We start from the raw sequence: 13830 nt of genomic DNA on the forward strand, positions 1-13830 counted from the left end.
CTTAGTTATTCTTCTTGCATGTCCAATTTGTAAAATTTCATTTGAGCCATTAGTTAAAGAAATACATTAAAATAACTACAGTGCGCCAATGTTTGTGAGAAGGGTGACTTTAGCGTTATAAATAAATAAAAAATTATAAAAGCTACAGATTTAATTTTAAAAAAATCTTTATATAAGGTTTTTTTTTGTAAAATTTTCTGAACTTTTCAATGGTCAAGTCAGTTTTTTTTCTAAAATTTATATTTTCGGAGTTATTTAAAAAAACATCTAATTTCGCAGTTCATTTGTTTAATAAAAAATGAAGCACCCACTTCTCGAGTAGAACTTTTTAATATGTTGTTTATTAAAGATTTCTTAATTAAAATTCCAAAAAGATCTATCTTGTTTGATTTTTTCCGAAGTGAAAATCTAAATGCACTCCCCTAAATTAGTTTAAAAAATTGTTTAGGATCACCTTTCACATGGGCGAGCTCTTGAACCTTATTCTGGTGTATCTCATAAAAGTGATTATACAAAAAATCTCATGAGAATATTATTCCGAACACACCCGATCTTTTTGCTTTGTCTATTTTATCAATTTCAAAATTGATAAAATTGTTTACACATGAAGACTGGCCTAAAACAATAGTTTTTAACCAAATATAATAATAAAATAATTTATGGATTCTAAACATTAGTTGTGATATTGTTAAAAATATGAAAGTTGTAAAAGTACCATCACGATTTGCCATTAATTGGAAATTATTTCCAATTAAACTTCATTATTTTTTTTATCATGCAGGTAAGTTAGAAATAATGTCAAATTATTATTGTTCTAGTTTCTTGCGATAATAACTTACACGTTACATTTTTATTGGGAATGAATCACAATTTTACTTTAAAATAGGTAAGTTCATTTGACGATTCGATTTCCACTTCGGAAATCGGTATCAAAATACAAAACATTAATAAATTAAACAAATTTAGTTTTTGTTACTTGGTAAAAAACTCTTCTAATAATTGAACTTTATCTGACTCATCCATATTAAAAATTCAGACATATATTATATATCTACATTTTAAAGTAGATAACTTTAACATGATATTGTCAATATTTTTAAGTTGTATTCCTGGGACAATTTTAACTTAAGAATCAGAAAAATCATAGGATATGCATAATATATTTAAAAAGACAACTATATGCAATGATGACACAAAAATTCACCAGTTAGTAATCTCATAGTAAATCATGAGTAAAAACCAGGAAAAAGCCTCATGATACTGTCCCGACAGCATATTTACAGATGCTCCTATACTACGGCAACAGAGTGCTGGAATCGGTTAGCATTTGAAATACACTATTATGCTACAAACCCTCATTGATTTCGGCACCTATTAAATTATAAGACATGTATTAAATTATGGTGCTTAAGTTTTTATTGCAATTAATATTATTGTAAGTATTGTATATAATTTATATTTTAATTTATTGCTCGAAAAACAGGGATAGAAATGTCTTTTCTTTTCTGAAAAATCTCTTTGGCAGAGCCAATTAGCCAGACTGGTTTGTGATTGATTGCAGACATAGTCATAAATTTCTTATTTCATAACATAAGTACTACAATATTATTTTTATAGATACATAGGTACATTTTGTTGCTTTACTTATTTTTTTTTATAGAAATGTCGAAATTTTTAATATAAACGTCTAAACTGCAATAAATCTAGCATATTTAAGAATGTGTTTTTTGACCCTAACCCGAGAAACAAATAAAACAAAAATTATAAAAAAACGCCATTGCATGAAAAAGAAATAAATATTTTGTATTTTTATTTATTTATAGGTACAGATATTACTCGTATACAGTGCGTCCATAAAGTATCGCATAAATTCATTATTAGCTAAATAAACAACATTATTAGAAATTACCGAAACAGGTCGACTTTTGATTTTAATTTATGATATTTGGCATATATATCATACTAGTGACGTCATCCGTCTGGACGTGATGACGTAATCGATGATTTTTAAAGGAGAATAGGGTCGTGTGCTCTGACAGCAGTAAAATGTATATTGATTTAAATAAACTACGCAAAGTCTTCTTTTTGTGTCAATCAATTTAATTAAAAAATTATTTTTGGACACCCTGTATAAATAATTATGTTAATGTTTCTATTACTGAATAGATAATTTAATTGTCTTTCAAATGAGCTATCACACGATCCCTATTTTTATTAAAAAAATCATCGATAACGTCATCACGTCCAGGCGGATGACGTCACTAGTATGATATATATGCCAAAAAATCATAAATTAGAATTAAAAATCGACCTGTTACGGTAATTTCTAATAATGTTGTTTATTTAGTTAATAATGAATTTATCCGTTATTTTATGGACGCACTGTATACTGTACATATAAATGATCTGTATATCTGTACTTATAAATAAATAAAAATAAAAAATATTTATTTGTTTTTTATTCATTGGCGTTTTTTTTTAATTTTTGTTTTATTTGTTTCTCGGGTTAGGGTCGAAAAACACATTCTTAAGCGGCGTCCTCATTGAGTCGACGTTGCCGATCGACTGTGTTTATCGACACTCTCGACTGAGTGTGTACGCGGCAATCGACTTTGTCGATCGACAAAAGATGTCGATCGACGTGTCGACTGGATTTCCATGCTCTGTCGGTAAAATCAAAGGGTAGTCGAGTCGAATCCGAACTATGGATGTGCATTCGACCTTCGACCTTTGACATTTAAAAATACAGTAAAAATAATTCAGCGTGCGGCGTAGTCTGCCTCATCTAAAGTCTCTTGTTTTGTACTTGTCGGCAAAATGGAATGGAAAAGAGAAAAAGTGATTGCATTTATTGAAGCTTACAAATTAAAAACAAATCTATGGAACACTAGAAGCAAATATTATAAAGACCGAAACGTGAGACACGATGCTTTGATGGAAATTACCAGTGAATTTAATATAGAAAAGCAGGTGGTAGAACAAAAAATAAAAAATCTTCAAAGCCAGTTAGCAAGAGAAATAAAAAAACAAAGGATGGCAATAAATCTGGCAGTGGCACGGAGGATGTGTACAAAAGTAAATGGTTTGCTTATGAAAGTTTAAGATTTTTACGTGACAACAATAAGACCAGCTCTACAATTGGTGTCTTGCTTACAAATTTTTGGCCCGATTTTTTGCAACAAATATTCAAATTCACTTTCCGACATTCGAAAAAAATTTCTGAAACCTCCATTACATCTGAATTCAAGGTTCAGTATATCGATACCAACCTTTTTCAAATCTTCCATCAGATTACTACCTCTATACCGATTTCTACTTTGAAGACTTGGTCGAACCCAAAATCTTCTTTTACGCGATGATTTACGTTTTTTAGTTGTGATAATAAAAAATTCGGTACAAACAATAATGGCGTCATCTTCGTCACACATTTTCGTTTCGACTGTCGACAAATATTCTGCCTACCTGGTGTGGACATCGAAGCTAATTCGATTTGTCGGTCGACAGTGTCGATAGACAGAGTCGATCGACAATGTCAACTCAATGAGGACGCCGCTTTAAGTATGCTAGGTTTATTGTGGACATTTCTATTTGAATACAACAAATTGAAATATACAATACTTAGAATAACATTAATTGCAATAAAAACTTAGGCACCATAATTTAATAGATGTCTTATAATTTAAAAGGTGCCTAAATCAATGAGGGTTTGTAGCGTAATAGTGTATTTCAAAGGCTAACCGATTTCAGCACTCTGGTGCCGTAGTATAGGAGCATTTGTAAATATTCGTCCCGATAGCGAATTTACAAAAACTATACTAATTCAGTCATGGGGGCGACTGAATTCGAGTAGGTTTTGTATGCAGAATGTTAGTTACATATTCTATTATATTGTGGTCCAGAAATTAACTGTATTGGTGTAGGATTTGTAAGCGAAATTTTTGATTATTATTGAGTAAATGTCTATACTGTTTCAGTCATGTAAGTAAAACTAATCAAGTATTTACTTAAGTGGATTTTTTATTATATCATAAAATTTAGGTATATTTTGAAAATTAAAATAAATAATATATATTTGGATACGATTAAAAATTAAAAACAAATGAATAACTAATGTACGAGTATATACAGTATGTCCCTGTAAGTTGGAACCATATGGAAAGGAAAACTTTTTTATTATTGATTTTACGAAAACAAGTTATTCTTCATAAAAAGTTCTGTGTGGTCTAAAACCTAAGATGAAATCACCTGATATCAATTTTTATCAATAGTATACGAGGGAAGTCAAAAAATATGAAATTATCTCAAGTATTTACTTAAGTGGATTTTTTATTATATCATAAAATTTAGGTATATTTTGAAAATTAAAATAAATAATATATATTTGGATACGATTAAAAATTAAAAACAAATGAATAACTAATGTACGAGTATATACAGTATATCCCTGTAAGTTGGAACCATATGGAAAACTTTTTTTATTATTGATTTTACGAAAACAAGTTATTCTTCATAAAAAGTTCCGTGTGATCTAAAACCTAAGATGAAATCACCTGATATCAATTTTTATCAATAGTATACGAGGGAAGTCAAAAAATATGAAATTATCTCAAGTATTTACTTAAGTGGATTTTTTATTATATCATAATATTTTTTGAAAATTAAAATAAATAATATATATTTGGATACGATTAAAAATTAAAAACAAATGAATAACTAATGTACGAGTATATCCAGTATGTCCCTGTAAGTTGGAACCATACTTTTATATATTTCACAAGATTGAAAATTGTTTTTACGAAAATTTGTTTGCACTTAAAAAAATGTTCTAATATGCAATTACAAGCTTCTAATTGAAAAAGTATTGAAATTTTTTCTCAAATTATCTTTTTAAAAATTATCATTTTCTCGATATTATTATAAAAATTATAAAAGTTATCTTTATAAAATTATCATTTTCTCGATATTATTAGTTTTACGAAAAAAAAGTTATTCTTTATAAAAATATTCATGGTCTAGAAACTAAGATACAACCATAGTTTATAAAATTTTTTCAATTTTATACGAGGTTTGTCAAAAAATATGAATTTTGTTCAAGAGTAAATTACCTTTATAGTTCACAATATTTCAATTCAAAAGATGTAATTGTATACTCATAAATGTTTTTTAATTTTGAACAACTTTTTATAATAAAATTTTTCAATATTGTGCAAAATAAAGGTACTTTACTCTTGAGCGAAATTCATATTATTTTTTGACATACCCCGTATAAAATTGATAAAATGTGAAATATTATGATTGAATCCTATTTTGTAGAACGTGCAAAACTTTTTATAAAGAATAACTTTTTTTCGTAAAACTAATAATATCGAGAAAATTGATTTGAGATACTTTTAGAAGAAATTTCAATTTTTTTTTTTTTTTTCAATTAGAAGAATGTTATTGGATATTAGAACACTATTTTTAAGTCCAAACAAATTTTCGTAAAAACAATTTTCAATCTTGTGAAATCCTTCTTTCCGTGACTCAGTCTAGTTTGTGTATTAATTTAATGTCTTGATGGGTCTCTAGACGAGAAGCGAGTAACCATGTTTATTCCTTACTGATAATCAAATAGGTATTGTGATAATTACTTTCTTTTCTTTGCTTTAGGAAGAACTTAATAAGTTGTGACTGGCTGAATGGCAATTGCCTGTGCCAAAAAAATCTTGATATAAAGGTACTTTACACTTGAGATAAATTCATATTTTTTGACTTCCCTCGTATACTATTGATAAAACTTGATATCAGATGATTGCATCTTAGGTTTTAGACCATGCAGAACTTTTTATGAAGAATAACTTTTCGTAAAATCAATAATAAAAAAAATTTCCATATGGTTCCAACTTACAGGAACATACTGTACATACTAATACATTAGTAGTTATTCATTTGTTTTTAATTTTTAATCATATCCAAATATATATTATTCATTTTAATGTTCAAAACATATCTAAATTTTATGATATAATATTAAATCCACTTAAGTAAATACTTGATTAGTTTTACTTACATGACCGAAACAGTATAGACATTTACTCAATAATAATCAAAAATTTCGCTTACAAATCCTACACCAATACAGTTAATTTCTGGACCGAAATAGAAGAGAATATGTAACTAATATTCTGTATACAAAACCTACTCGAATTCAGTCGCCCACGTGACTGACTTAGTATAGCTTTTGTAAATTCGCGTCCCGACATGATTAATAATAATTTGGTATTCTTCTTCTTGATGGGCCTATCCGTGACGAATGTTAGCAATCACAGATGTTGTGTTGAACCATGTTCTGAGGTTCTTTAACCAGGATATTCTTCTTCTTCCTGGACCCCGCTTTCCAAGTATTTTTCTTTGTAGGATGGCTTGTAGGGGGGCATATCTGGATTCATTTCGCATAATGTGTCCGAAGTATTGTGACTTTCGAGATTTGATGGTGGTCAGTACCTCTCGACTCTGGGTTCTTCTTTATTCTTCTGAGGACGTCCTCATTTGTGGCTCTGCCAGCCCACGGAATTTTAAGTATTCTCCGATATTGCTACATCTCTAATGCTTCTAATTTTCTACACATATCTTCTTTGAAGATCCCGATTCATCACCATAAAAAAGAACAGATAATTCTTAGCATTCTTACTTTTATGCCAAGAGAAAAGTTCTTGAGGAGTTTTTGAAGAAGGCCCCAATCCGGTTGAAGGTGGATCTACACTCAGAAAATTTATGCGTTTTAAAATGCACAACAAATCACGTTAAAATAATTAAGTTGATCTGCTTAATTTAATTAATTAAAAGTATTTATTTCATAAACGTTCGCTAGTGATATGACATTGATTAGAATACATAATAAAAATGTAATTATTTAAAATTAAGGGAATTTCCATTTAGTCCTGTCGCCAGGGGGGGTACAACGGCCTCGTTAATTCAGATGGACTTACTCAAGTTTTTTTTATGTATTTTGACCCGTAGAACACGAATTTTTTGGGTAACAGTTGATCCGGATGTCGATAAGATTGTTATAGACCAAGAACTTGAGGAATCAAATAACAGCGATTTTTGGCAAAACAAAACAATATTTTGTATTTTTTGGGCCATTTTAAGTAAAAAATATTTCTACAAGTTTTTTCGTAGGATGCACAGTTTTCGAGATAAACGCGGTTGAACTTTAAAAAAATCGAAAAATTGCAATTTTTGAACCCGAATAACTTTTGATTAAAAAATAAAATAGCAAGTCTGCTTACCGCATTTGAAAGTTTAAGTCAAATTATATCGGTTTTGATTATTTGCATTGGTAAAAAGTTATTTTTTTATTGTTTAACAAAGCTATAAACACGTAGGGTTTCCCGTGCTTTTACATGCGTTTTAACGCATGTAACGTAGAAATAGTCTTGATTGCACTAGTACCTATTCTACCTACTCGTTCGATTTTAAATGAGAAATCATAGAAACATCACTCACGCACTAGTTGTTTGTAGCTTTGTTTAGCAATAACACAATAAATTTTTAGCAATGCAAATAATCAAAACCGACATAATTTGACTTGAACTTTCAAAGGCGCTAAGCAGAATTGCTATTTTATTTTTTAATCAAAAGTTATTCGGGTTTAAAAATTGCAGTTTTTCGATTTTTTGAAAGTTCAACCGCGTTTATCTCGAAAACTGTGCATCCTACTAAAAAACTTGTAGAAATATTTTTTGCTTAAAATGACCCAAAAAATACAAAATATTGTTTTGTTTTGCCAAAAATCGCTGTTATTTGATTCCTCAAGTTCTTGGTCTATAACAATCTTATCGACATCCGGATCAACTGTTACCCAAAAAATTCGTGTTCTACGGGTCAAAATACATAAAAAAAATTTGGGTAAGTCCATCTGAATTAACGAGGCCGTTGTACCCCCCCTGGCGACAGGACTAATTTCTTTGATATCTAATATTACTTCTTTTTAAATTAAGTAGTATCACATATAATTTAAAAGAACCACATTTAAAATAAAGCAGCATTGCTAAATTGTTTTACTTGTCTACTAACATTAATAGGGCAGAGATACAATCAAATGTACACATGTTTATTTTAATTTGCTTTTCTGAAATGTTTACTAGTATTTCCCTTTAAATCAATTATTAGCAGATATATGATTTAAAAGAACCACATTCGAATCAAACAGCAATGCATTATTATATGAAGATGTTTTCCCCGTCTGCTTATATCAATAAGACATCCTTTTAATTTTATGTGAACATTTTTATTTTAAGAGCGAGAAGATATTGTTTCTATAAGATTCGCTAACATTTTAAAAACACTGCGGCGAATTTTACCAGCGTGACCTAATACTGTCCAATAGCAGTCCAATAGAAACTCGATGTCGCCATCCTGCGGTGGGATTCTGTGTACAATCGCTAACGCCGATCGCCACGCCGATCGCTTTCTATCAATGTCAATATATTTGAATTTTTAGTTTTAATTAAAATATTTTCTTGTTTTACTAAGTGTCACTTCAGCATCAATTAGAGTATAACCTGGGAAGCAGTGAAAGGTAAATGGGAAAAAACTTTTGTCCTTCGACATCGCGACTTGAAAGCTTCTAGCCATGATACAAATATACTTAATTTGTATCAATACAAAGACTTGGTAAGTTTCTTGCTATAATAATATGCATCACTTGCTTCATGTGCGATGCATTTATATCCAAGGCATCTAATATATTATTTTATTATTTTCAGATTGACATTGATTTTCGCTTGCTACTTCCTGGAAAAGAGATTTTGCTATTGGGACCGTGCAAGTTCGCCAAAGCGACCCCTATTTCTACGCTCTGCAACTTTATTCGCACTTTTAATTATACTGGCCAATTATATTAGTCCTGGTTACTGGATAATTGTCAAGGCAATAGTCCAAAAAAATAATAAGAAGAAAAAAATAAGATTCAGGTTATGTTATTAAAACGTAAACAATTGTATGTAGTAAATAAAATTAGTTATTAAAATGCAGTACTGCAAGCAAAATACAATTAATTAAATTTACCTTTATATAATAATTGCATATCATGTCAATATTGTGGAGCAACATATAATTTTTCTTCTTCAATGGCAGTAGATATGAAATGTACGTCAATTTGACAATTTCAATTGACAATATGAATTATTTAAGAAAGTTGCAATATTTCTCCGCTATTCGCGCATGATCGTTTCTCAATTCCCTTCCTAGTACTTGCACACCGCGAATATAGTAAATGGGCGGATTTTAAGAAGAAGATAAAATCATTTTATAGAACAAATATAAATGATAAATTCTGCACATTATTATTTTCATCTTTAAATGACAAATCTGAAACAAGTAAGATTTTTTGTAATATAATAAATTAGTTGCTACTTGTGCTAAGAGCAAATTTTATTCTAACAAAAACTAGGTATTTTTACTTAGTCTCTAAGTGTCTTGTCGATTTTTTTCCAACTTGGTCTTGGTATACCAAATAAATATTATACATTTTAGCGAACAGTGTAGCAAATATACAACTTTTGAAAAAAAATTTCATTCTATTTTTCTTTTTTATATTATGATTCAAATTTGTTTCTGTTTTAGATGTTGAAGATTATATGTTGGCCACATTATTAAACTCCATTATCCTACCAACTAGTCGGTTTCCTGTAGAAAAGGGATTATTTTTAGACTGATGATATAATAGGTTTACGTTATTTTTGTATATGCAAAATTATTAAAATATATATTTTTGTTATAAATTTAATGTTGATTTTATTTAAAATGTTAGTACTAATGCGCTTGAATTAAAGTCGGCTCAAACTTTAAACAAAGTAAAATACTAATATATTAATAAACATTTCATTATATAAATATATAGTCATATAAACCCAAATAAACAACAACATTTTAATTCATAAAGAAAACAATTTGATTTAAATTGACAAACAACTTATAATATTGCTGTAAGTTTTGAAATAAAAGGAACGTATTTTAAAACAAAAAGAACGTAATTTAAAAACAAAAGGAAAGCCAAGGAAGTAAAATCATTTTCTCTTTAAATCAAAGGGATAGCATTTTTATTTCAAATCAAATTTGCTTTTAAAATGTTATTATCGGCATTTAAATCTATACAGAACTATTATAAAAATAACAGTGTTTCCTGTTCATTGAAATAGATACTTCAAATACCACAGTGCGACGTTTTAATAGGATTAACCAATTAGAATGACTATGAGCATGCTTATTTTAAAAATGCGTTTAAAATCATAAGATCTGTTATTAATTTAAATAAAAACACTAATGAAGCAAAAACATATTGGATTTTAGTTGAATCATTATTTTTTTTTTTGATTTTACAATGATTTTTCTTTGAGTGTAGCTTTTCCGATGGGCGCTCTTATTTATTGGTTTTTGGTCCATTCTTTATTTCTTATGGTGCCGAGGTAATTGTAATGCTTCACTCTTTATAGAGGGGTTTGGAGCTGACATTCTAGAGTTGACCTCATATTTGGTCTTATATTTAGATTACTCTCAATATTTACATCAAATTCTGCTTTTATATGTACCTATGTTATTTTAAAACATAAAAATGTAGGTAGGTATCTATCCTCGATACGTTATTGACTTAGGAATAGTGGTATGTTCTTGCTATTGATTTTCTCTTTTTATATAATACATATTTTAATTAACTTATCAGGATAAACATTTTTAGTACATTATTTCATATTTCGTGGAGAAATGTATTTTAAAAATAAATATAATCTAGTAATGTAAATTGCATGTATTTTTAGAACTTGTGCAATTTTACTACTTTAAAATGAAATTCAAGATAATTTTTTTTAATTCTTATTTTAACGTTAAAAATTAAGCAGCGAGTTATCGTCAGCAATGATGTTAGAGATTCCAGTGGCGTATCAACCGAGCAGGTAACATGAACAACTTTTCAACAGGCTTTTATTCCCAACCAAATTATGAACAAAATGTAAAAACCATGGCTCCAATGATCCAAAATACTATACAAATTCCCACTTGTTCCCAACAACCTAATGATTCACTACAAATAAACCAAACAAATGAACAAACAGCCAGTATTGAAGAACAGCAATGGAATGAGGTTACCGGAAAAAGATTTAGAAGCAGTCCAGAGATGCTTAGAAGTAACAAAAGACAAACAAAACTTGGTGAGTACTGGTTAAGTAAACCTATAACAACACAAAATCAATTTGAAGCACTAAGTTCAATAGATGAAGTTGACAATTTGGAGGACACAGTTAAAAATACAGATGCAAAACCAAAACCACCTCCAATATTTGTATCAGGCGTGCAGATCTGCAAGCCTCTTATCGATCTATTGCAACAAGTAGCAGAAAATGATTTTATCACTAAAGCTATCAACAGCGAACAAATAAAAATTCAACCAAAATCAGACAAAGCATACACCGCCAAAATAAATGCTCTAAAAACAAAAAACACGGACTTCCCACTTATAAACCTAAAAGTGAAAGACACTACCGAGTGGTTCTTAAAGGCATGCACCCCACGACAAATGTAGAAGAGATAAAAGAAGATCTTAAAACCAAAAACCATAATGTTATAAATATATGGAATATACTACATAACCAAACAAAAAAATCGTTGCCTATGTTCTACATTGATCTAGAAACAAAAGATAATAACAAGGACATCTATAACATTAAACAAGTAATGCATTCCATAGTAGAATTCGAAGCACCGCATGTCAAGAGAATAATTCCGCAATGTAGTAGATGTCAAAAATACAACCACACAAAAAACTTCTGCAATAAACAACCGTGCTGTGTCAAATGCGCAGAACCTCATTACACTAAAGAATGTCCAAGGAAAACCAGAGACAGTAATGTTAAATGTGCTAACTGTGGTGAAAATCACCCCGCAAATTATAGAGGGTGTGAAGTTCACAAACAATTACAAAAACTTAAATTCCCTAACTTGAGACGACATAACTCGAGGACAAACCAAGATAGAACTACAACAGTCAACTACGTGCAACCTGGAATAACATACGCACAAGCAACGCAAGCAGTTAACCAGCAAGCCTCCAACCAAACTACTACACAACATATACCAAATCAAACTAATAACCACACAGACATGTCAGAACTGAAAGACATGTTAAAAAAACTGACGGAACAAATGAGCACTATGCTCAACCTCCTGACCATGATTCTCAACCAGAAATGACTCAGTTACTAAAGCTAGTATTATGGAACGCTAATGGCTTAAGTCAACATGTAGAAGAATTAAAATTATTTATTAACATACAAAAAATTGACATAATGCTGATTACAGAAACTCATTTTACATCCAAAAACCACATTAATATTCCACGATTTACAACTTATCATACGCAACATCCCAACGAAAAAGCACATGGAGGCACCGCAATAATAGTTAGTAATAAACTAAAGCACTACGAAATACAAAAACATGAATGCGACTATCTACAGGCCACCAGCATTGTTGTGGAAGATCAACTAGGCCCACTAACAGTATCAGCTATATACTGTCCACCAAAGCACAATAACAAAACGGAACAGTTTGAAAATTTCTTTAAAACATTAGGAAATAGATTTATAGCAGGAGGAGATTTTAATTCTAAGCATACTACCTGGGGATCCAGAATTATTACCACAAAAGGCAGAAAACTTCTTAAAGCTATAAATGCGACCAATGCAAATTACCTCACCACAAGGGAACCAACTTACTGGCCTACCGACAATGCAAAAATACCTGATCTACTCGACTTCTACATTGTTAAAGGAATTAATGTTAAATTGGCAAAAGTAGAATCTTGTTACGATCTACCCTCTGACCACTCTAGCGTAATCGCGACATGGTATGCACAAATAACAAACAGTACTAAACAACCATCACTATACAGTAACATTACAGACTGGAGCATTTTCAAGACTAAACTAGATGAACTAATTGACATAAACATCCCATTGAAAACAGAAAGTGACATCTACGCAGCAGTAGAAAATCTTCAGAAATCTATACAAGAAGCTGCTTGGTATGCTACCCCTGACTGCTACCAAACAGAATTTAAAGAGAATTGCCCAACTGTAATAAAGGAAATGATTGATAGAAAGAGAAAAATAAAGGAGGAGTGGCGAAGAAAAAGAGCACCTGAGAACAAGACGAAATTAAATAAAATCACCAAGGAAATTAAACTACAATTGCATAATATCAAAAATAACAAAATACAAGAATATCTTACAGGTTTATCAGCAAACGCAGATAGTGAATATTCCCTTTGGAAGGCCACGAGAAAAATAAAACACCCGAAACAACAAATACCACCAATACGAAACCAAGAGGGAAACTGGTGTAGAAATAATAAGGAAAAAGCCGAAGCATTTGCAAATCACCTCACTAATGTATTCCAGCCACATCCCATGGAAGATGGTGGCACAGAGGAAGAAATAAATGACTTCCTGGAATCGCCCTACCAGATGGACTTACCTATACAAAAAATCACCACTAAAGAAGTTAGAAATATGATCCAGCATGAAATCAGTCAAAAAAAAGCTCCAGGGTATGACCTGATCAACGGGAAAGTACTGCAGCAATTGACATGCAAAGGTCTGAAAATGATAACGCAAGTATTTAATGCAATATTTAGGCTAGGTTACTACCCAGAACAATGGAAAGTTGCTCAAATTATTCTCATACCTAAGCCAGGGAAAAATAAAACTCAGGTGACTTCATACAGACCAATAAGCCTGCTACCTGTGCTATCAAAAATTTTGGAAAAACTTCTCCTTAAACAATTATCCCCAG

At 30.3% G+C, this 13830-nt stretch overlaps 1 protein-coding gene across 2 annotated transcripts in view; it reads left to right on the top strand.

Moving 5' to 3' along the window:
• LOC114331102 (major facilitator superfamily domain-containing protein 6-like) overlaps positions 1 to 13830 on the top strand; it is a 101470-nt gene that overhangs the window by 55237 nt on the left and 32403 nt on the right. Inside the window, exon 1 of one of the 2 annotated variants that reach the window (XM_028280569.2) lies at positions 629 to 781. The exons of the other annotated variant lie outside the window; for it this stretch is intronic. Within the exon in view, the coding sequence (XP_028136370.1) occupies positions 697 to 781 (85 nt within the window). The 5' untranslated portion in view covers positions 629 to 696. Of the gene's footprint in view, positions 1 to 628; positions 782 to 13830 lie in introns of those variants that run through there. 2 annotated transcript variants of the gene reach the window in all.

The sequence above is a fragment of the Diabrotica virgifera genome, chromosome 5, assembly GCF_917563875.1.
Source record: "Diabrotica virgifera virgifera chromosome 5, PGI_DIABVI_V3a".
Classification (NCBI taxonomy): Eukaryota; Metazoa; Arthropoda; class Insecta; order Coleoptera; family Chrysomelidae; genus Diabrotica; species Diabrotica virgifera.